This window comes from Neolamprologus multifasciatus, chromosome 17 (genome assembly GCF_963576455.1).
Source record: "Neolamprologus multifasciatus chromosome 17, fNeoMul1.2, whole genome shotgun sequence".
Taxonomy (NCBI): domain Eukaryota; kingdom Metazoa; phylum Chordata; class Actinopteri; order Cichliformes; family Cichlidae; genus Neolamprologus; species Neolamprologus multifasciatus.
The window spans coordinates 29,092,437-29,116,173 of record NC_140455.1 but is presented as its reverse complement, the minus strand read 5'-3'; the positions used below and the strand labels follow the sequence as shown (position 1 = coordinate 29,116,173).

At 40.9% G+C, this 23,737-nt stretch overlaps 3 protein-coding genes across 6 annotated transcripts in view; 2 read left to right on the top strand and 1 right to left on the bottom strand.

Moving 5' to 3' along the window:
• Nucleotides 1-9,250, top strand: part of LOC146499586 (uncharacterized) — a 42,397-nt gene extending 33,147 nt beyond the window's left edge. Inside the window, exons 7-9 of the mRNA XM_085137244.1 lie at nucleotides 2,518-2,688; nucleotides 2,849-2,957; nucleotides 4,445-9,250. Of these exons, the coding sequence (XP_084993370.1) occupies nucleotides 2,518-2,688; nucleotides 2,849-2,957; nucleotides 4,445-6,280 (2,116 nt within the window). The 3' untranslated portion in view covers nucleotides 6,281-9,250. The remainder of the gene's footprint in view (nucleotides 1-2,517; nucleotides 2,689-2,848; nucleotides 2,958-4,444) is intronic.
• A 1,354-nt stretch (nucleotides 9,251-10,604) lies between these two features.
• Nucleotides 10,605-15,091, bottom strand: LOC146499585 (transmembrane protein 60-like). Its single transcript, XM_085136961.1, has 3 exons — nucleotides 14,887-15,091; nucleotides 14,462-14,580; nucleotides 10,605-14,350 (listed from the first exon to the last, which is right to left on the bottom strand). Exons 2-3 carry the CDS (start codon nucleotides 14,543-14,545, stop codon nucleotides 14,033-14,035), a joined length of 402 nt encoding a protein of 133 aa, XP_084993087.1. The 5' UTR covers nucleotides 14,546-14,580; nucleotides 14,887-15,091; the 3' UTR covers nucleotides 10,605-14,032.
• Nucleotides 15,092-15,354: 263 nt separating this feature from the next.
• LOC146499583 (protein PHTF2) overlaps nucleotides 15,355-23,737 on the top strand; it is a 51,534-nt gene continuing 43,151 nt past the window's right edge. Inside the window, exons 1-2 of one of the 4 annotated variants that reach the window (XM_085136948.1) lie at nucleotides 15,355-15,603; nucleotides 21,651-21,698. The gene's annotated coding sequence lies outside the window, so the exon portion shown is untranslated. The remainder of the gene's footprint in view (nucleotides 15,604-21,650; nucleotides 21,699-23,737) is intronic. The other 3 variants (XM_085136945.1, XM_085136947.1, XM_085136946.1) reach the window with 3 other exon arrangements.

Here is a 23,737-nt window from a genome sequence, read left to right as displayed (position 1 = left end):
GCAGCTCCAGTGTGAGTCACTGATCCAGCAGTGAGCTGACTGCAGTACTTCTATTGTTTGGCAGCACGGCTCATTTCTATGCTTTTCCTTCACAGCTCTTCAGTCTGCACACATGAAGCCAAGCGCAGACTTCGTATGTGTACATCGTCTAGCTTTTGCCATTACACTGCTTGAAACGCAGCTTGTGTTTTTTGGGCTTTTTTTCTTTTTTTTTCTTTTTTTGAAATGCGAGAGGATGTTGTAGATCTACAATTTTTCACACTTATTTGTAAACACGCATTATGCCGGCAGCAAACATGGAACCATAAAGCACCATGAGGCAACTATAGTTGTGATCTGGCGCTATATAAATAAAACTGAATTGAATAAAATGATTAGATTTGGGGGGGGGGGCATCCAGAGCTAGAAAATCTGACATATTTGTTGAAGGCCTGCAGTAACTGTTTAGACGCATTGTGGGTTTGTTGTTTTATCTTTCATCTTTTGGTTCATACTACATCTTGCATGTGAATCGGAGAAGTGCAATAAATCCTTACATTTATAAAATGACCTCAAATATGTAAATTATCTGCAGTATTTTATACTGTTAATATGTGTGTTATGTATCAAAGTGGAGGAGTTATTAATACATGGGTAAATTCTGTGTGGTGTGGAAACCAGACTGAGCATGAATGGTGCTTTGATGAGGGTTACACCCACAAATGTTTCAGAAACTCTCACTGAAGCCACAGGCTGAAACGCGCCTTTTTCATCCTGCTTCTATCAAACATTAAACGTATCGACTACCTAACTGTGAGCGCTGACACTTTCATTAAATAACGCGCAGTTTTTAGGGATCTGTTTGTTGTTGTAAGTCTTTTTAAAACGAACACGCCTGCTTGTTCGTTAAGTTTACATCGGCTCACCCTCAGGCTGTGAAGTTTCCAAGTTCTGGCTTAATAGTCGAGGTATACAGTGGATGTGAAAAGTGTACACAACCCTGTTAAAATGCCAGATTTGTGTGATTTTTAAAAATGAGACTACAATAAATCATTTCAAAATGTGTCCCACATTTAATGTGACCTGTAACCTGTATAGTTCAATTGAAAAACAAACAAATCTGTAACAGGAAACAATATGAAAAATAAAAAGCGTGCTATAAGCCGAGTGCAAAAGTGTCCATACTCTTACACAAATGCTTCGTTGAAGCACCTTTTCATTTATGACAGTTATTGACGCAGAATATATGAGGTCTGTTTGTGCACAAAAATTCCAGCATGTGGATCAAGGATAAGGATTTTTAGATTAGATCCAGCTACACTGGATAAGATGAGGGAAAAGTAAAGACAAGATGTGTATGGGTCCTTAAAATATCTTAAATTTGATTGGATCTTAAATATTTGACTTTTATTTATTTATTTATTTGGTCTCTAAAGAATTAGCATAATGTAATTGATCACCTGTTCACCTAAAGCTTTCAGAATATTTTTATATGTGTACGGACAGTTTGTGGTGATGCCAATTAAAGATTTTCCCCAGAAAATGAATGCAAACTAAAATAAACAAAAATTCCCCGGGTGCTTAGGCCTGGCCTGCTGCCCGTCTTGCACACACTGATGGAAACACTGGGGACGACTATGATGACGGCTTTGTTACCCAGCGTGCTCATTAGAAAAGGGAAGATGTGACTTTCATGACAAATGGCTCACGAATAACAATTGTTCCTGCTTGTTAAATGCTTACAGAGCAAACTTCACTGCTGTTAAGGGAATTTTAAACATATATATTTAATAAACACATGTTACTGTAGCAGACTAAATACTTTGCCGTTATCTTACTCTTCCTTTTGAACTGACATTAATGTGTTGACTTGGAGAGAACATATTTTTCACTTTTGATGTGAAGTTTGGTGTAAACTTTTGTTCTAAGTGTTATTAAAAAGGTCTTAAATTTGACCTGCAAGCATCTAGGCCAAGTCACAGCTTTGCCAACTAATAAGGAACGAAATATAACATGACATCAGCGCTGGCTGTTACAGAGGCACCAATTGCAAAATTGTGGTTCAATGTCAATGTTTGAATCGCTTATCTATTTATTTTATTATTTTTGTTGTATTTATTTCCCCTTAAAGCCAAAAACAAAGCAGTCTTTATTACTTTATTATATGTTGTAAACGCTTTGAACATTTAAAATTTAGACTAGACGAGATAAATACTGGTTCCTGATTGTGGTAAAATCCATCTTATTTACAAACCATTTAAAGGCAGTATCGCTCTGTGTATCCCTGTGGCTGATTGATTTGTTATTGTAGGTGCTTCTGTCTTAGCTGATGCTGATAATACAACAGCAACAGCAGCAGGTCTCTTTGTGCTGTTATAAAGCAGACGGGAAAGAAAGAGCCTGGGAGAGTGAGCATCCCACTCACCTTTAGTCATTTCCTTCTTTATTTAGACAGCAGGGAAGCAGACAGGGGTGAGAAACACAAACTGTGTGGGCACGCTGTGTTTTTCTACTTTTTCACTCTGCTTTTTCTCTTAGCTCCGCAAATGAGGTGAAGAACCTGCTTCAGTCCCTGCCCAGGACCAGCGAGCCCAGAGAGATGCTGTTCGAGGATCGGACGCGAGCCCACGCCGATCACATCGGACAGGGTTTCGAGCGCCAAACCACGGCGGCCGTGGGGGTGCTGAAGGCCGTATGCTCCGTAGAAAGGTAGGCGTTGAAGCGACAGTAGCGCACGCTGTAAATGTCAGACAGTTTTGCAAGCAGCCGTCTGTGTGGAAGTGACACACGCTCTGTATTTACACAGCTTAGTCACTGACGGATATCATATAATCCTTCTCTCTTCCCTCCCCCCCTTGCTCGTTTTCAGCTTGGAGCCTCCTCGTGTAACCAAAGATGTTGTGTGTTTCCACGCTGGTGATTTCCCTTATGTAGTTCAGAGGCTGCAGTTGGACTTACATGAACCCCCGCTGTCTCAGGTGTTATATTACACACACGCACACACCTGTGCTCACTCCTATTACTCCCAGTAAATTGACCTTTATAATAACTCATATTGGATACAGTGTTACCAAAATATCAACTGAGTGTAAACCTGATGATGGATGCTGCCACCCGGTGGACAATTTTAACCTCAGCTAGAGGTTTGTCTTAAGAAAAGAAAAGACAAGTGCTACTATAGTAAATAATTATAGTTATAGTTCTTCAGTATTTATTTTTTGCTTATGTAGAATAGTTTATTTCATCGGGTTAATCTGTTTAGCAATCCTTGTTACTTAGATTATTAAGTAACGAGCAACAAGCTTTAATAGTCTGTTCACAGATGCAATTTGAAGTTTTCGATTAGTTTGTTTCCATGCTGATCTTTTGCACCTCACAGTTAGCTGCTTGTAAATGCAGATTGTTTTTTGGCTGCTGGTATTTGTTTTTTTCAAAATCAATGAAGGAAACTCACACCAAGTGATTAATAACCAGGCTTCTTGTTGTGTCCATCTGCACCCGCAGACATGTTTCTGTGGAGGAAGAATTAAATGTCAAATATCACTAGTCTCGATCCAGGTCCCTGCCAGACGTCCTCTGTGATCACCAACTGTTTTTTCATATTTATTTATGTATCATGTGAATTTTATTTAAATTTCAGAAAAATCCCCCGTAAGATAAATGTTTATTTAAAGTGAAATAAATATTTGAGCAGTATAGTTAATGAATTACTGCCAAAACAATCATTATCGTTTTTACCATAATCTAACTTCACCTAAAACAACAAACACACTGCTCTTTTTTTTTTACCTGTTTTAAAAAAAATGACAAAAATACAAATTCTTTAAAAAAAAAAAACACATTAAAGTTCCTCTAGTACTTTCTGTCAGCTTTGATTTTGCAGTCTGTGTAGCTTCTTTTCCTTTTTGAGATAAAGAGACTCCAGCTCCCCTTGTGCAGACTGCATAAGTACAACCTGCACTCAAGGAGATCAAAAGCAACTTCAGAGAACAAGATTTTGTCTTGGTGCTGCTGTTCTGACTCGTTATGCAGAGGAATTTTATTTTGAATTTATTTAATCTGTGAGTTTTGAATCGTGCATCAGCAAAATGTCCCCCCTGGGGATTGGAACAAGCCCGCAGACCATTTCAATGCAGCTCGGCATCCTTAAAGGAAACCAAAACAACTCTCGAAATGTTAGCAAGAGGCTGCAGCCAGTTTTCTCAGTGTCCTGTGAAGCAGTGCATATCAGACAACTGGAAGGATGTAGGCTAATTTAAATAAATTTGTTTTCTAATGTTAGTAATACTTTCATTCTGACATGTAACTGTGTTTTCAATCAGTTTTGCGATGCATTTCCTTTTGTTTACTTTATCTAAGTCAGCATGGCCCTCTGCTGCTCAAATTCTTATTCTCATGGTATTATGACATCTATTTTCTTCCTCTCCTCCGTCTTTAACCATCTTCCCGCCCTCTCTCTGTACAGTGTGTGCAGTGGGTGGACGACGCCAAACTAAACCAGCTGCGGCGGGAAGGCATTCGTTATGCTCGCATCCGCCTGTGCCACGATGACATCTACTTCATCCCCCGCAATGTGGTCCACCAGTTCAAGACAGTTTCTGCTGTCTGCAGCCTGGCATGGCATGTCCGCCTCCTGCAGTACCACAAGGGAGAAGGGGGGGAGGAGGAGCAGAAGGAGAAGGTTGAGCTGAAAGTGGAAGAGACTGAATCGGTTTTTGAAGGGGAAAAGGAGGATGAGAAGAAGAGGATAAAGGAGGAGGATGTTGAGGTTGAGGTGGCAGAAAGCAGGACATTGCCAACTGGCAGAAAGGAGGAGGACAATGATTGCCTTCAGCATCCACCTCCCCCGTCCCGGCCTGCTCTCTCAGCGCACTCAGACAAACAGGAGGTGATGGAGAGGGCAGCTGAAGAAAGAGGGCCTAAACGGCAGGATTCACCTCCTGCAAAGGTAAAGGCAGAATCTCCAGCCGCTGCCTGCAAGAATAAATCTCCTCCACCTCGCACTATGTCCCCTCCTGCTTTCCTTCCTCTTGATCGGGACACAGAACCCAAAATATCATCTAAACCTCATCACCACCACCACCATCATCTCTTAGACAGCAGAACAACGTCTTCCAGTAGAAGTTCCTCCTCTTCAGCTTCTCCGAAATCATCCCCAAAGTCTTCCACCTCGTCAGCGTTTTCACCTTCACCTGTCGCAAGCTTGCACTCGACTTTTGCAGCTTCCCATCCATCTTCTACCTCTTCTTCTTCCTCCTCCTCCTCCTCTGCTGTGGTGTCCACATCTTCCCCTCTGCCAGCTTCCTCTTCATCCCTGACGAGTCTCAAGCCTGCAGTGGAATCTTTTCTCTCCACGCTTCCTCCTTCTTCTCAGCCTCTTCCTTCCTCGGAGTCAGATCAACCGATGGACAAAGACTCGCTCCCCATCACAGACACACGGACACAGGGGTGGTCACAGGGGTCGCCCACTGTGGATGTAAAGACACACCCCTCCGAAATCAACACATGGACTTACACAGGGATCGACATACGGACACAAACACGCCCAGAGGCACAGACTCACACTTTAGACTCAGACTCCAGGACATCCGTGGATTTGCCAATACATCCACCACAGGACGTTTCGAGGCAAGGAAACTACATGCAGCAATACACACCCCAGCATCTCCCACCCCCTCCCCTCCCTCAGATGCTTCCCCTCTCTTTCTCCCCTCTCCTGCCGCATTCCCACATCCCTCACAGACCTCCAGGGCTCCCCCAAAACACCCTCTCTAGTCCTTCCCTTCCCACACAGCCTCAAACGCTAAACTCTTTTCTCACCCAGAAAGCACCGCCACATTCGGTCCACCTGAGCCCGCTTCACCTGCATCACCAACCAAATATCACCACACAGTCCCAGCCGTACTTCCAGCCCCCACTAATGGCCTCCCCTCCTCTAAGCTCTCCCCTCACTAACACCCAGTCTCTCTCCCCTCACCTTTCCCATCCACACCAGTTCGCCAAAACCTTCTTCCCCGCCCAGCATCCCGGCTTCACCCCCCACCCCTTCCTCCCCCCTCAGCCTTTCCTCTCGCAGCCGCCGGGTGCTTACCCCCTACAACCGCAATACCAGACCTCAGCATCCATGCAGGTTCAGCTCTCCCTGTCACAGTCTTTCCCTCACCCACCTCCTCCTCCACCGCCATCCTCCTCCCCACACCCTCCTCCTCCCCCTCTTCCTCCTCACCCACCACCTCAACCTCGCCCTGCTGTTTTCCCCCCACCCCCAAACCACGAAGAGGAGCCGAAGCAGATTTTATAGTAGTATTTTGTACGTAATGAAACTCTTTTTAAATGACTGTATACGTATAAGGTTTCATTTTGGTTGTGCTGTTGTAAAACAATGTAAAATAAATAACTAAAGAGGGAGAAAGCAGACACAGTATCATAGTTTATCAAGCAGCGTTGGACTCGATATAAGCCAGACCTCTGGACTGAACTGGCTTAGATTGTACAGATGCTTTGGTCGTGCACAGGTTAAAAAGTGTGATGGAGAATTCCTTTCATTTACAGGTAGCTTTGGCCTTTAGCCATCTGAACTCTGAAGGAGAGATTATTCAGGCTCAAATGAGCCCTGTCGTCTGCCAAACTGCTGTCTGGCTCTGGTTTTTTTGTTTTGTTTTTAAGTGAAGTGAGCATAAGTCCTTTCAAACATCAGATTATCTGTGAGCCTGTCAGATGTAGGAAGTGAAGATTTCTCCAGACTTGTGTCAGATATTTATATAAATATAGAATAAAGGTTGTAAGTGTGGCCTTTTTGTGAAACTTGCAGCTAATGCTTCCATTTTTGTGGCTTTTTTTTTTTCTCGTATGTTCTCCTTGCCCAAGACTGTTTCTGAAATAATGATGGATCACCGCTGGTGTATTGATTTAATGTTCCTACACTTCATTACTTTACTGTACTATACAGTCTATCACAGTACTTTTCCCTAATATTGTATTTAGAGCTATAATGCTATAATGTTGCTGTAGTTTTTTAATGCTACTCAACATTATCTGAGCTCCAGCATGCAGTGGAACTGCATTCAGTCAGGCCACTAAGAGTCACATTTTCAAAGTACTGAGGTTGTCCTGTGCTGGCTGCCCTTAACGCCACAGTGGGCTCTTTGTGTAATTTTGCTGCTTTTCTTTTTTTGTTTTTCGCCCGTCTCCTGGATGTGTGCCAGGGTTTCTTAATTTTGAGAACAAGTTTTGTGAACAAACTCGACCCAGGGCCTCCAGAAGTCTCAGGAAAATGCATTCAGGGCACATCCTGAACCTCGATTTTTATCCCCTTAACCGGATCTGTGTGTTTTATTAACAAGCAGCTACGATGACAGCTCACTGTGAGCTAGGATTCAAAGAGCAATATCATACAGATGCAGCATAGCCAAGACATCCCAAACGTGACTCACCACAGCGGTTTTAGTGCGTGTGAAAATGCAGTTGGTATTATTGTGGAAACTTTGAGTCGAGACTTGCAGATTCCATTAGATTATCCACAGGGCAATTTCAGGTTCTTCCAAGACTGTAACTTCAGTGCATTCAGGCTCACTTTTTATTTATTTTTTTTATTTACACTTCGAAAACAGACGGTACGCTGTCAAGAGCTCGTTTCCAAAGCACTATTTATCTATTTACCTGAAGTCTGCTTTCTCTACAGTGTGGAGTCTATGAAATGTTTTATTTATGAACCACAGACTGAAGTGTTTAAAAGTACAGTAAATTATTTTATGTGGAATTTTTAGCAGCGCCTATGAAGAATATATGTTTCTCCAAATATCTGATCATGAGAGTCAAACTCGTCTGTCTCGGTGCATGTCACAGAGTTGTGTATCTTTGTTGGTGTCTTGATTTTGTTTTGTCTTTTTTGTTTTTTACTATCGATATTGCTAATGTAGCCCACATTTCCCCAGTGCCTGTCCTTAACTGTGAAATACTAAATGGTCCAGAGACATACAGTGAAGGGGTCTTAGTTTTAACTGGAAAATCAGAGCAAAGCCTTAAATTGGTGTCTAAAGCCGCTGAAAGCTCTCCAAACATCTGAGGTCGGAGGGTTCAGCAGTTTTCAGAAGTAGGGCTGTTCGATATAACTATATATATCGGATGACGATATAAAAACGTCTATCGTTTCATTTTACGCTATCGTTTATTTTGTGGTGTCGCAAAATAAACTGTTTACGGCAATATTTTTTCATCGTTTTGATGGACACTGTAGTGGCTATATTAATTTCTTAAAGTTCTCTATTTCTCTTATATGTAATATAACCACACTACAGACGGACAAGCACCTGTTTTTATGCGTTATGGTTAGCAACAACGTCAGCTTGTTTATGTTCCACATAAACCTTTCACAATAAAGCTCAAGATCCTGTTGAGACTTTTCAAAATAAACTGAATCACGTGAAAGAGCAGATTATTTACGGATGAGAAGTAAAAAAGCCGCCAGGTGCTAAAAAATAGACCTTAGACTCAAACGTTAGAACAGGCTTTTCCCCGCAGCACGCCGAGTAATAAATACTCACAAAGAAAACGGCGGCTGTTACAACTTATGTCTAAAAATATATCGTTTCATGCATCGGTTAAAACACTCGACTCCAGCAACATGACGCGCAGCTGGAAACACTTCCCGCAAGTCGAGCTGCCCGAGATTCACAGAATTTACAGAAAATGTTACATTTTTGTGATTTATATCGTTATCGGGACGATAGAATTCTTATATCGGGATATGAGATTTTGGTCATATCGCACAGCCCTATTCAGAAGGTTTTTTGGGTTTCTTTTCCTTAATGATTCGTTTCACCACAAGCCTGAAAATTTTTTGAAAATGACAGATAACGCCTTAGCTTTTTGTCGTCAGTTTGCCTCAACGGAGCTCACAGTGAGAACTCTTCACTGTATGGCTCTAGGGGAGAGCGAGGTGATAATTAAGCACTTGATAACAGTTGTGAGGCGCTATGCCGCTCTTTTTACGCTTTTTGGCTTTTGGATGTTACAGAAACACGACAGGAACTTCTCTATTTTTTTGTAGAAATGTGACAAAAAAGTTATGGCTGAAAACAAAAAGTCTCCAGGGGCTAGAATTGTTTTCACAGAGTTCATTTATCTCCCGTGTTTGTTTGTTTTCTGTTCTTTTTAACTGTCAGCACTGTAGTGTACATAATGAGTTTTGTAAAGGGGAAAGAAATACTTGTAGTGTGGTTTCTACTTTAAATATGAGCCTAGCTAATAAAAGGTTCAATGTATGACTTGATTCTCGTTGGTCTGGTTGTGTTTTCTCGACCGTGCATGACACTCTTGCGAGACTTTAGTGCAGGTGGGAGTCGATCCAGGTTGCCGCTTTAATCGTCAGGTTTGCGCTGACAGTATTGAAGAATTTTTAACAGTTAATGTCTTTCTGCGTGGATGATTTCACTAACAGCCATCCGTGCTTCAGTTTTGAGTGAAATATTATTAGCTTTTAAATGAGTGTTCACTATAGGTGCAACAGTCTTTTGCATTTTTTAGTAAGCTTCCACAAAACTTTCTGCTATAACTGATTTTTTTTTTTTGTCCACTTGGGGGCAGAAATATAAAACCGTCAACACTACCCTGACATACTCTGAAGATGATACAAAGTATCATACAAAAGATACAAAGATACAAAGATTGTATATTAAAAGTGTTTGCAAACAGTGGGAGGCCTGATGCTAAAAAATAATCAATTCAATTGACCCGAAAGACACTTTAAAGCTCCTTAGAAGTGAAGTCACATCCTTGGAATATCTGCAACTCTTTTCAAATCCTAGCAGCCACTGTAAAGAAAAAAATACTACTTAAAGCATCTCTCATGTGTTAAGTGTAACTTTACACTTTAGCCATACGAGTCCTTTATAAGGCTTTGTGAATGTGCTTAAAACCTACAGACACCCATCTGACTTTGAAATTTGCTGAAAGCATCTTTCTTATTTTCAAAGCCATTCCTCCACCTCTGTCCAGCATACACCTGCCTGTGTTTTCGGCTTCTGTTTTCCTGTTATGCAAGCCGCCCCCTCACTGCAGTCTACGGCAGTGAGCTCAGCAGTTTTTAACGGTCCAGATTTGAGCAGACGACAGATACACAATGCAGTAGCTCTGTAATTCAAGGCTGCTGTGTGTCGGGTCAAATCCAACTAAGAAGAGCCTTTCCTCCCTCCTCTCTTCATCCTTTCCTGCCAGGGGAGCTCAGCTGACCTTTAAAGTGCAGGATCGAGGCAGGAAGTTGTTGCAGAAACAGTGAAATTAGTTTTGGATCATTCATGATAAACCAACTCACTCAACTGTGAATGCACTCAGTCAGTGAGCGCATGGTATTCTTTCATTTAGTAAATTACTGCGGGTGCTATTAATTTTATTCTGTTCATTGCTTTTTTATGTAGCACAAAATATGAAATAACCCTTATGTACTCTGCAGATAGGATAAGATGTACTATATTTATTGCAAAAGTTGGGAATTTCCTGTGTTGTAACAACCAAAATATTAAACATAAACTAAATAAATGGTTTATTAGAATAAAGTGGAACAGTTAAAACACAAATGATACCAAAATGAGTTAATTCAATAGGAAAACTACATTAAAGGAGCTCAATAAGTCAAGAAATAGATTTAATTCAATAGAACTGTATGTAGAATGCTGAATATAATACATAAATACAAGTGCAAACAACAAAACTAGTAAAGCAAAAACTGCCAAATGGCATTAAAGAGAGATATTGTTACATATTACACCACAAGATTGCTAATAAAGATGAACTATTGCTTCCCCATATTTAACTTACTGCTACTCTAATTACTCCAGTAAGAGAAACGTTTTCGCACGTTGGGAAACTGTACAAACCAAAACCAATGCAATAAGTTAATTTATTAACAGTAAGAACTTGCAGAAAAATGCCTTAGAACAGCTAAAAACCTGCTCCTTATAATGCTGCCTGTCCTACATGAGCTACTCATTAAAAAGTAAACTGGAGCTAGTTTCACAAACAGGTACAGTTATTACTTAACATAAACTGAGCCAAAATGCAGAAGCAGTGTGGGAAACTCCAAGTACATGCTTACATCTTCCATTGGAATTAAGGGGTAGGTAGCAGGCAGGTGCTGCTAATTAAATGCTCTTGATTAACTGATCATCAGCAAGTGTGAGCACCTCTATAAAACAGACACACAACAGGCCTCAGTTAGGATGTGAAATATTCAAATGAATGACAGTACAACTAGAAAAAGGCTGAACACGTATGGCTTATTTGGAGTCTCTTTGGACATCTGGACAATCCAAAAGACGTCTGTAACAATGTTCATGGACAGACGAAAACAAAATGGAGATGTTCGGTGAAAAACACACACCTCTTCCCGACTGTGGAGCACGGTGATGGAGGGATGTTGATTTGAGCTCCTTTTGCATCCACAGGACAATGTGCACGTGCAAGTCCAGAACTCAACCTAACTAAAATACTGCAGCGAGATTGAAGAAGACTGGACCGAAATTCCTCCACAATGATGTGAAACGCTGATAAAGTCATACAGGAAATGATGACTTCAAGTTATCACTGGGCGTATTTAGTTTTTCAGAGAACTGCAGAGAACCATGGGAAAACGTTCTTTCTCACGCAGCAGTAAGTGCTTTGATCTGCGCCCCCCTCCTACAAGATAAAGATGAGAAGTTGTGTGCTGATTAATGTAAAAAAAAAGAAAGAAGGAAAATCACAAATGAGTTGTTATATTTTTGACTCTATCGTGACATTTTGGATACATTTGTTTCCTAGATAACCTTTTATTTAGTCAGAGCTTATCTGCTGTGAAGATAAAACATTCAAGAGCTAAATTAACCTGCAAACATAGCTGCTCATTAAGTGAAGCAAAAAAAAAAAAAGGTGCTATAATATTTAGTCGCATAAAATGAAACGAGATACTTGCCTTTTCCATCTTCTTTAAATGTGTTTTTGGATAGTTTCTCCTAGTTTTTTTTTCCCACAATACAAATACATCTAAACTTTAAAATCCTGTCATAAACCATTAAATTAGAGTGTTACGTAAAGCCAGATAAACTCATGCGCGCGTTTCAGAGGAGCTAAAGTGTAAGAGCGTGCACGCACACCCTGCTGTTAGCTGATTGGCTGCCTCACGGTTCATTTCAGGTTACGTCCCAGAGGGATTTTCCCAACCACAATACTTTGTTTTCAACAAGCTCTAGCTGATGCCAACCTTCAATTTGGAACCACTTTTTAAGCATCATTTTGAGACACACGGTGTAGTGTAAATCACTCGTTTATTATTATAACACATGCATGCAATTTCAAAATTTCAATGCAAAATAACACAAGGAAACAACCGATGGCGCTAAATACATTTTCACCCATGCACAGAGTCAACCGACTATGAAACTGGAATCACCTCGGTGTTCTCTTGCTTAAAACTGCAATTTTTTTTCAACCACACAAAGGTTTATTTGTGATCAGAGTTTTGGACTTGAGTGCAGAGACTGAGTTAAAGAGAACACATGATGAAAGTCCAAAAGAGAACTTGTATAAGGCAGAGAGGGCAGCCTGTGGAAAATGGCACATCAGATGCTTCTTAAATCCCCCACTTCTGTGTTTGCAGCTAAGCTTGCTGCTGTCTTTTAAAAGTTTTCAAAAATAAACCTGGAAAACAAAGCAAAAATTTACACCGTAGTTTGTAGCGAGCGTGATAGTTACACAGGAAGTAGATTCAGTTCCTGCCTGTGCAGCTGCCGTCATTTACGTTCAGCAAAAATAAACTTTAGAAAAACAATACTGGACATTTTCAATCCATAAAAACACAAAGCATCAGAGGATGTTTTGGGTTTTTTTGCTTCCAGTGTTGGCTTCACAGTAGTTTTACAGATACAGCTGTTCCCATATGGCCATCTTTCAGCTATTTTTGCCATGTTTACATGACTTAGTAGCAGCACAGTAGAGTCCCAGCTCTACTGATGCACACTGGTGGGGCCTGAACACCCACAGCTGCAGGAAAGGTTTAAGATTATAATATGACTAAACTAGCATGTATATATTGGTATAAAAAAAAAAACACAGCGTGATCGCTCACAGTCCAGACCCATTGCACTTCCTTTAGCACCAACAATGTCCACTTGGGTTAAGGTGATAAATTCTGACAGGTGTCCAGGCTCTGAGGTAGCAAAGCAGCTCCAAACCATGATGGTACCTCCACTGTGCTTCGCTGTTGGGGTGAGCTTTTATTTACTGTTGTCCAAAAGACTGAGTGCTCAGATATAGTCTGTTCCAAATATGGCATGTATTGTAGTGTGCTTTTCTTCCTCAGGTTCTTCCAATAACATCATTCTTAAGTGTTTTTCTTATGGTAAACTTTATTCAGCTGTTTGGAGGTGTTTTTGTCATTACCCTTGGTTTCTTTTTCACCTCCCTGGCAAGGTGGCAGCTTTCCTGAATATCCTCTGAGAGTTCTTCTTAGTGGGACTCGAAAAACATTTTTCCAGTTTCGTGAACCTGCAAATGCTTCTTCTAAGTTCCTGGGAAAGTCACCGAAACGAAAGCGTGGTTCACTCCTTCTAGGTTTTCTTTAAAAGGGCAGATTTTTATCAAGAACCAGGCTTTGTTTGCTCTCTGATCTCATTGAGGTGCTTTTTCAGATTCACGTCCATTCTCCAGCCTGGGCCTGGGAGTTATTTCATCTTTTATAACATCATGCAAAATCCAGTTTGTGCTTCATTAGTTTAGCCAGATTGTGTTTCTCTGCAGTTGTGAGTGTGATGAAGGTCAGGCCACATTTTCCGAGTAAGTTATGATGAAATCTGTGCACTTCCAACTGTGTGATCTGCCTACACAAAGTCTCTTGTTCTTAACAGTAATACTCATAGCTGAAGTGGAGATTTGATTCTTCTCTGGAAACATAATCAGGCTAAGCTCCTATTTCACAAAGCCGAGACCAGATAAACAGAAATCTCCTCCCAATGTCTGCCTTTGTGTTTTTACACAGGTTTGTCGAGGGTGATGCAAATCACGCTGAGATCTTAGGCGGCTACTAAGCCTCTCTCCTTTCAGGAAAGATATTCAACCCCAGTTCCACCAGCGCCCCCATTAACATGGTCCACAGTGGTATGCACACAAACGTCAGCTTCACGTCGGCCAGCCTTTCCAGCTTGGCGCACAGCGTCAGGCAGAAGCCGAGCTTCAGCAGCATGGCTGTCAGGTACCAGCTACGCAGGCGCAGGTCTGGAGAGCCGTTGCGCGGGTCGTATCCCGGCTTGCAGCGGCCTGCCATCTTGATGGCGAGCATGAGGATGAGGATGCCATCAAAAACCCAGACAGGGAGAAAGATGAGGAACCAGTTCCACTGCACCTGTAGAGAGGAAAGGGAGAAGATGTTGAGGATAGTTGAGGTTGTTGGGAGGAATGTGTCACTGGATGGAGACTAGGTGGAGATTGCTGATGAAGCTATGAAAACTGTTACCTTTCCATCCAATTTGAGCACCAGCATAATGAGGAAAACCAGGGTGAAGACCCAGGTCAACAAAACCCTCTGAGCCAGAGACATCTCACTCAGTGGAGAGCAGAGGAGACAGACAGAGGCTGCACACAGACAGACCACATGTGCACGTGTTATAATCAGAAAATATGTTAAATAATGATAAATGCATGCTTTTGTAGCATAAAAAGTGGATTTAAAAACTGACAGCAAGGCAGGAATCAGAACTAACTGGATTATTTGGTGTCAGCTATGCTCTCCATTGCAGCATCAAACAACATTTCGCTGATGGCCGCTTTGAAATAATAATTTAATGCCATAATTGTATTCATTGTCAGATTAAAAACGCTGCAATTAGAGCTAGCTGTTACAGACTAATAGCATTATGCTAATCGCTGGCTGTGACTTACTTTAGTGTGTTTCCAGCTCGGCAGACAGCATCTTCCTTCCACTGTGTCCTACCCATTCACATTCTCATATCGTTTCTTATAGCCAGTCATGTAATTATCAGCAAACGTGTCCGTTAATAATAATAGACTGGGAGATTTTTTTTAGGTCCGTTATCCATACGGGTCCCGCCTCTCCTGGGAGCCGATTGGTGCTCCTCACGTTTGTTTTAATGTCCATCACGCTGCGTTGTAACCGTAAAGAGTTCACGAATGCGCAAAGCAGTTGGTGGGTTTTCCTGTAGTGAGTTTTCACGTCCACTAGAGGTAAGTAAAGTTCTTTTTATTTTTTCCCCCGGCGTTTCTGATTATATCCTATTCGTCGTGATGGTATTTAAAATTTTAACCCTGTATTTTCTCGTTTTTTGACTTTCGAAATACTTATTGTATTCATGTGTGACCCTAGTCTTCTTTCCTATTTGCCAACCATCGATGGCGATTATTTGCTGAAAATATAACTGTGCCTTTATGCGGCGGTTTACGGTAAGGGGGCCGAAGTAGTATTTTTACAGTGAGAGACAGAAAGGGAAAGGCTAATGCTTGAAACACTGGCGAGCAGATACTCAGCATCTCCTCCAGACAATGGACAAGGCTGGCTAGCTCAAGTTCATTATAAACTACGCTTAGAAAGCGCGCCTGAGCTCTGTGTGTGGACTCGGAGCCGCCTTCGCAGTCAAAGAGGTAAGACTGAGCGGCTGCACGGCGCGTTTAGACGGCAGTAATCAGGGTTTCGGGGTTAAAGACAGCTGTGTGGGCTGTTATGCCTGCCGGTGGCTCAGCTAACATATAGCCTGGCAGAAGGGAGGAGGACTGTCTGTATATGAACCAAGACAACCACGAAGACTGCCCGAAAGCACAGTGGCTGCTTCCAGCTACATGCCAGCTAGCATCAAAATTAGCTGCATGTGTTTCCCCACTCATAGTGGACCGAGCTTTACTTCACACTAATGCAAACGTTGACATTTTTAGCCTGTGTTTTACTTCCTCTACCTCTTTGCTATTTTTAAATCTTCCACATCAATGTTATTAAGGATAAGATTTTTAGTACAATCCTTTCTCACAGTACTTCTATAGCAAGTAAAAAGATTAAAAAATCAACTGAGAAAACAATCAAACTTGTTTAAAAAATAAAATAGGCAAGTAGGGTTGCTGTTAACTATGATCTTTATAGTAATACCGTTTATTGCATGGCATTTTGTTAGGCTCTGACTGATTTACTACTTAAGCTAAACTGCTGTGTGAAAGTATTTGCCTGCTTTTTTTTTTTGCACATTTGTCACACTTGCATGTTTCAGGTCAACAAATTTTTATATTAGACAGTGATAAGCTGAGTAAAAACAAAATACAGTTTTTAAGTCATGGTATCATTTATTAAGAGAAAAAGCTATCCAAATCTACCTGAAGTTAAGTAAAAAAATAATTGCCCCCATGTGATTAACCACATTATTTTTTGGCCAGCTGAGTTCAATTTAACTAGCCACACCCAGGCCTAATTACTGCCAGGTCTGTTGACTCGTGAAATCGCTTCTCTATAACCTGTCTGACAACATGAAGAAAGCTAAAAGATCTCAAAAAGAAACTCTTCGTCTCACAATCTAAAGTGAAACTGAAGAACTGATGCGAAGCAAAGTCGTTGACATCTATCAGTCTGGAAAAGGTTATTTCTAAGAATTTGAGACTTCAGTGAAGGACAGTGAGAACCATTATCCAAAAATGGAGAGAACTTGAAATGGTGTTGACCCTTCCCAGGAGTGGCCAGCCTATTAAATAAAAATACTCCAAGAGTGCACCAGTTGAACACCAGCTGAATTCTTTGGAATGTCTGAGTCCCGTTACATCAGGCATAAAACTAACACAGCATTTCACAAAATGAACGTCATGATGTGTGTGTTTCTGTGACTTCCTGTGTAAACATGATCAACATTCAAACATGGTACTGTGATGGTCTGGGGCTGCTTTGCTTCTTCAGGACCTGGACAGCGTCCTGTGATTGATGTAATTATGGATTCTGCTCTATGTCCGGCCATCAGTTTGTGTCCTGAAACTCAAGCTCGCTTTGGTTATGCAAATTTTCCAAAACACACCAAGTCCACCTCCAAATAGACTTGAATCTGATTGAGATGCTTTGACCTTGAACAAGCTGTTCATACTTGGAAAAACTCTCCAGTGTGGTTGATTTAAAACAACTCTGCAAAGAAGAATGACCCGAAATTCCTCCACAGTAATGTGAAACGCATAACAAATTATTTAAAATCAGATTTTTCTTTACAGGTTTATCTTTGCCTGATATGTAAAATGTGTTTGAGCTGAAACATGCACATGTATCAAGCAAAAACAGGAAGAAGTCTAGAAGGAGGCAAATGCTTTTTCACTTTAACTACGAAGACCCATTTATATCAAATCTGGTTCAAGCTATACAAACACAATATTTAAAAAAGCGGCAAATACAGTGAAAGGTAGCTTATAGGACATAAAATGGCACAAAAATTACTAGTGCCCTCCTACACAGTCTTTTAAATCAATTAAAACATGCATCTGAGCAGCTATAATTTTTTGTCTGTTTTTTTGTGGCTGTCCATAAACATTGCATTTCTTTTAACCAGCCAACTGCTTGCAGGCATACAAGTAATCGGAAGCCATCAGGGTGCCCGTAGTCTGCTAAGCTGTGATGTACTTTGCTGCAGATATTGCTGAGGGCTACAGCAATATCTGTGTATCTCAACTAACAGATGTGCCAATATATGTGATAGGCCAGTAACAGCAGTTCGCCTCGTGCTCATCTACATTATTCAACTCTTTATCTGTCTCTTCTACTCTATTTTACTCTGCTTTAAAGCCTGTTAGTGACTGTGTCAGAGAAGTGAAACTGCTGCAGGCTTCTGCAGGGGGTCAGGCTCTCAGTTTGGCAGCCCTACTGATTATCCATCAAGGTTATCGTTGAGCCAGTCTGTCTGCTCCAATGTCTGACTAACAAAGTCATCGCTCACCCAGATTTCTATCTGCAGTCATAATTCGACCTCTAAATTAGTCCGCTGTGTCTCACCGGTTGAGTCGCTTTTAAGCCTAAAAATCACTTTTTCCTATTAAGCTGTACACGCTGAAGAAGCAGATCAGATTATCCTGATTATCCTTACGAACACGGTGACAACAGCAGTAAAAATTATCAGCTGCTGAGTTTTTTTCCGCTGTTGGAGCAGTTATACCTGACTGTGTTTGCAATTCAGCCAGGAGTGGAAAATTTTTTTAATTTCATTTTTTTTAAATCAAACTGCAAGTATGTGACTTGTGCAACAGCTAAGCAAACCTTTAATCTCGCTTGCTGCAAGCTCCATGTACAGCTTATACTGTAGGGCCTCATATTCGGGGTAGAGAAATATAGTTTTCTTAGACTCAGTAGGGTTATGTTAGTCATATGATCATCAAAAGGAAGGGGTTTTCCCCAAAAGGAGCTACTAGGAACTGCCTGTTTAACAAGAAAAAAAACTGTGAATGACATCCGAGATCTCACTTAAATCCCTTATAAAGTGCCTTCAAGCAAGGCAGTTCAGTGCTCGTTTTCCTGCCTCGCTGCAGGAAGCTGTGGTTCAGAAGTGCAGTTTGTTTGTTTCTTCCTGACAGAAAGTAGATTACTGATATCACTTTTGTGTTATGTTGCATATTCAAAAATTCACTGCGGTGTTGCACACACATGGGATTCCTGTTAATGCACAGACACACAAACGGGGTAGGACTAGGGAGCTCGTGTGCCTTTAAGACACTGATTAATCATCTGCTGGTCCACTACTACAAGTCAGACCATGTATCTGCACCGCATCGTGGTGTGCACACACAAATGTGACTTGTAGAGAATGACTCCCTTGTTGAGTGACCTTCTGTATATTTTTACACCCTTTGGACTGGCATTGCAAGAGTCTCTTGGTCCTGCAAGGCCTTAATTGTCATTTGTCTTCACCTGACAAAGTGTGGATGAAGGCATGTTCAAGGCTGGCTAGAGAGAGATCCCACTTCTTGCATATGTTCTCTGGGCTGTTATTTCTAGCTGAAATTATTAAAGTAATTTAAAATAAAAGCAGTGTTTCTGTAAATAGTTTCTACTTTTGCACACACGAGAGTGCATTCTCTGCATCTCTATCTCATCCTCACCTAGTCTCCTTAGTTGTCTTCTTGTTGCATTCCCCCTCCATTTATTTGTCTCTTTGAGGAGCTCTGAGACGATGGATTGCATTTTGTTTTGTGGAGCGTGAATCTGCCTGCAGAGCTTGTTATATCATCAGCTGCAACACGGTTATATCACACACTCATCTGCTATATTATTTTATGCTACGGCTGCAGCTTGGCCTGCATGGAAGTGATATCATTGTGAGCAGAAAGGTCAGTTGACCTCATAATCACTAAACCATTTCTTTGTTATCACCTTAGCTGTACTGCAGCTAAAAGAGCAGTCAGTAACAAGGTGGCAGTGACCAGAAGCTGCAGTTGGGACTCCAACAGTTTACACAGGAAGTCACAGAAATGCACACATCCTGTTAAGTCTGAATGCTGCTTTAATAAAAAATAAGAACAAGGAAACATTTAGTAATGCCTCTGGAAATTCTTGTTCTATAAACGTCCCGAATCCACTAGGACTGGGCTATTTATTCTGAGCTTAATCTCAGTGGCGATTATAGCTTTCGGTGATTATGAGGACAAAATAGTCTGGGTAAAAAGATGACTCTTTTTGTGATATACTAAATCAGCAGTCAAAATGCAGAGCAACATTAAAGAAGAAAAATGGGCAGTTTTAGATATAGGTATTGATATAGAGTGAAAGGTGGGTTACATCATGGACAGGTCAACAGTCCATCAAACTGCTAATAGACCGTCAGCCAGTTTAGACTCGCCTGTTTAAGCAGTAGTTGGACAGGAAAGCCAAACAGAGCAGCCAGGCTCCTCAGAAAAGGTGTTTGAGCCCAGCAGCTCCTTGCTGTGTGCCACAAACTCAAATCACTGCAAAACCATCTCCCCTAAGACTTAATGGAGTCTGAGGACTTGTCCTCAATTGGGTGACGGACCAGTGACCTTATCAAACGGATCTTTACCCAAGTTGTGCTCAAGGTCAAGGTTACATTTGCTGTTTTTACAGGCAGTAACTTGTGGTGAATTGTGAGCTAGATCTCATTTATGCTCTGGTTATGAATGCCACTTGTCAAAGACTCTATAAAGTTTATGAGAACTGTGTGTAATTAAAGCTCAATATAGTCTCCTCTTGACAGCTGGAGGTCTCTAATGAGCACACATGTTAAATGGAAGAAAATCCAGCTACATAAAAGAAATAAAATCAAATGTTTAATATTTAGTGGTGGATCAGGAGGTTATGTCCTGAGAGCTGGTAGGCATTTCAGTACATCAGGTTTTACCAGTGGGAGCATGAGGATGAGGATCCGTGCTAAACGCTGTAGTTCTGCTTGGATTAATACAGCTCTGTGCATTATCCTACTGGTGCCAGCTGACATACACACACACACACACAGGTGCTTTCAATAATTTTTCTCAGAAAAGAGCTCTATCTGTATGCAAGTTCTGCAAACTGGTCACACATCACGAGCTGATAAGAATATTATTGTGAACAGGAAGTGCAGCCAAACTGACAGGAGCATCGGACGCCTCTTTCAAGGTTTTGCAATTCAAAGTGATTGAGATCTTAGATTGGCTTTTTGGCAGCACTGGGCAGGCTCCCCTCTTTTACACATCTAAGCTACTGTAACCAACCAGCATGATTGTTTCGTGTTTCTTCTTCCCCCATTTGGGATACATCTTCATCACTGTGAAACAAAATACTGGACTCTAAGTGAAACTTACCACAAAGCCTCATATCTAAAGTCATAAGGTCTCAGATGTGTTGCAAACTTCTTTTTTTTTTTTTTAATAAGCATCCTGTCTTATCTCTCTTGACTCGATAAGGGGATCATTTCATGACTCCCTGAGGTTACAAGTCATTCTTTAACTTGGGTAATTGCGAAGGGTTTTTACTGTTGTCCATCACTTCAGTATGACATTACAATAATGTAATAATGCTAATTATATCTGATCCTATACTAGCACAAATTACCTGAATTTGTTTATTTATTTATTTGTTTATTTATTTTTATCTGAGTCTGATTGGTTTAAATGGAAATGCAAGTTTCTGAGTCGTAAAACTCTGATTCTAGGGGGCGTTTTAGGAATTACTTCAGGACATGCTGGGACTGCCTGCCCTGTTATTACCTGGAAGGTTATTGTTGAGGGTAAATTGATGGCAATAACGACAGCATGTTGATGATGAAGGAGGAATTGTGAGGATGATTGTGATTATTCCAATCCTTCTCTTGACTTTAAACAAGAGCTTCCCTGTTAGGTTGAATATTTGGGTCCCTTGCTGCCTGTTGTTAATCATTACAGTTTCTGAGAATTCATACTGTGTCTGCAGGCAGACTTTCTGTGTTTGTGTTCATTTGAAGTTCAGCAAATGATACACGCGGCTTTCTAATCCCCCCGTGGAGTCTCGTGACATGGACCCATGCCAAAGTCCAATTACACAGTGCTCAGGAGGCACTTGCACACGCATTAGAGCCCCATTTTAGTGACTGATCAGAAAGCCAGTATAGTACGTGAGAGCCTGAGATGCACACAAACACCTGCTGTTGCTTTGAATCTCAAATGCGATCGTTTCATTGCAAGTAGTCTGAAACGACACTCTTTCTGTTTTACAGTCATCTAGTTTCAACAGTCTCCAGTCAAGCTACACGGCCCAAACAGAGGTGAGTCCTGTGTCTGAGTGCCCTCTGTATGAATTGGAGGAGATTCTTGAAACCTCACACAGACGGTTATGAGGGTGTCTTCAGTCAAGCTTACATACAGAGCCGCTCTGCTCAGACGGCAACAGCAGTTCATGAGTTCTGTTCACTGTGTCTGAAAGAGAGAGACAGATGGAAAAATGAGACTGTGAAAAAAGCAATACTTCCCTTTTGAGAAGGTCAGACAAGTAGCAAACACTTGGTGTTTGTGTGTGCGCGCAGACTAGAGTGTCAAGTGAACAAAGTCTGTGGTTGGTATTCGTGGTGTGTGTGTTTTCCAGTCCAACAAGTTGCCACTGACTAGGGATGACACAAAATTGCCCAAAAAATACACATTTTTTGGGCAATTTCGAGTTGGCTCTGCCAATCAGTAATCTACGTGGTATGCACCCTCAAAACTGGATTGCAACAAATTGGTGCTTTTGAGAGTACGTTTGCTGATAGTAGCGCCATGTTGTTCAGCTAATAACACAAGGATTTCATCATTTGTGAAGCCACGCTGAAAATAATCAGCAATTTGTGCATTCATGACTGGCTGTAATATTGGTAGCTTAGCTGTAGCATTTGTAGCTGAGGGCTTCAGTTTCCAGGTAACAAGGAAATGACGTCATTCACGTAGATTACTGATTGGCAGCGCTAACTCGGAATTTTGAGTCATTAACTAAAAATTTTGAGAAAAGTCCAAATTTCGAGCTAGTTTTCTCAAAATGTCTAGTTAATAACTTGAAATTTTGAGTTATTTTCATGAATTTTTTTTCTTCTTCTTCTTCTTTTTTTTTTTTTTTTGTGTGTGTGTGGCGGAAACGGGCTTCCATATCCATCAGCAACTTAAAAAAAATTAAATTAAAGCCATCATCGTAGTGTCAAAAATTCCAGTCCCTCTAATGGCCACAGGTTCCAAAAGTGAGTAAGACCCCATATTAAACAAAAGTATTTTTCTCTAGAATATTACCCTGTGCAACACTCATCTGAAGGCTTAAATTTAGGGATGTGCCTGTTTTGATTGGCAGCTACTGTGACAAAGGGGCTGTAACCTTAGTTACTTGCGAGGCCTCACCTTTATTAATTCAATGCACTGAACTGGACCTGTGAGCAATGTTTGTTTGTTTCAGTGCCATTTCAAATATTTTCTCTGTAATTATCTGACAAAGGATGTTGGTGTCTGTGACTTGCAGTCCGTCCGAGTCTTTCGGTATCAATCCGACACCAAAAGTAAATACAGGAACAGTAGTGCCTAAAGACTTGTAGGTTAAAGTTAAAGGTTATTAATCAGACATTCTTCATAAATCACGTTTCAGGTAAAAAAAAAAAAAAAAAAAAAAAAAAAATATAATATATAATATATATATATATATATATATATATATATTTCGTTTAAAATCGAATAATTTACATATTGTTATTGTCATAGTGTTATTATTTTAATGTCTGAATATAGTCTGTAGTAATCAGTCTAAACTAACATTAACTAATGCTGAAGATCTTATGTACCTGGTTACTCATTGCCTCTCTGAAAGAAGTGTAGCGGTGAGCTGTGTCTGTGCTGGGGTCTGGGTCTGTCTGATTAATTTCCTTCCTTCTCACTTCGTTTCTTTTTCTGTTTGTTCTGGGATGAAGGGTTTTTCTTTTTTGTGGTCTTTCATGTTTTTATTTAAGTTGGTGTTGTTGCCACGGTAGAAAGTCTCCTTCCAACCTGTGTCAGTGTTAGCAGTGTTTACATTTACAGCTGTAAAGTAGCTCTACACATGGTCATCTTTCTCACCTGCTACATGTTAGTTGGGGAGGAGGGGGCGGAGCATCGTTTGCACAGACATGTCTGCTTTCTGATGAACCTGAGCAATGCATCTGTGTATCTGTGCTTCTCATGCTGTTTTATTTTATTTTATTTTTATTTTGTTTTTATTTCTAGTCTTTGATGTTTTTTAGCCCCTGTCACTTTTGTGGTAAACTCCCCTGCCACTCCCTTCCTTGTTTAAGCTTACTTTCAGCTAATCAGCATTCGA

What these genes read in the sequence shown, in the direction of transcription:
- LOC146499585 (XM_085136961.1), bottom strand. Translation starts at nt 14,545, where the DNA reads ATGTCTCTGGCTCAGAGGGTTTTGTTGACCTGGGTCTTCACCCTGGTT. An exon ending in TGCTCAAATTGGATGGAAAG is followed by an intron (nt 14,351 to 14,461) that starts GTAACAGTTTTC and finishes TCCTCTCTACAG; the next exon opens with GTGCAGTGGAACTGGTTCCT.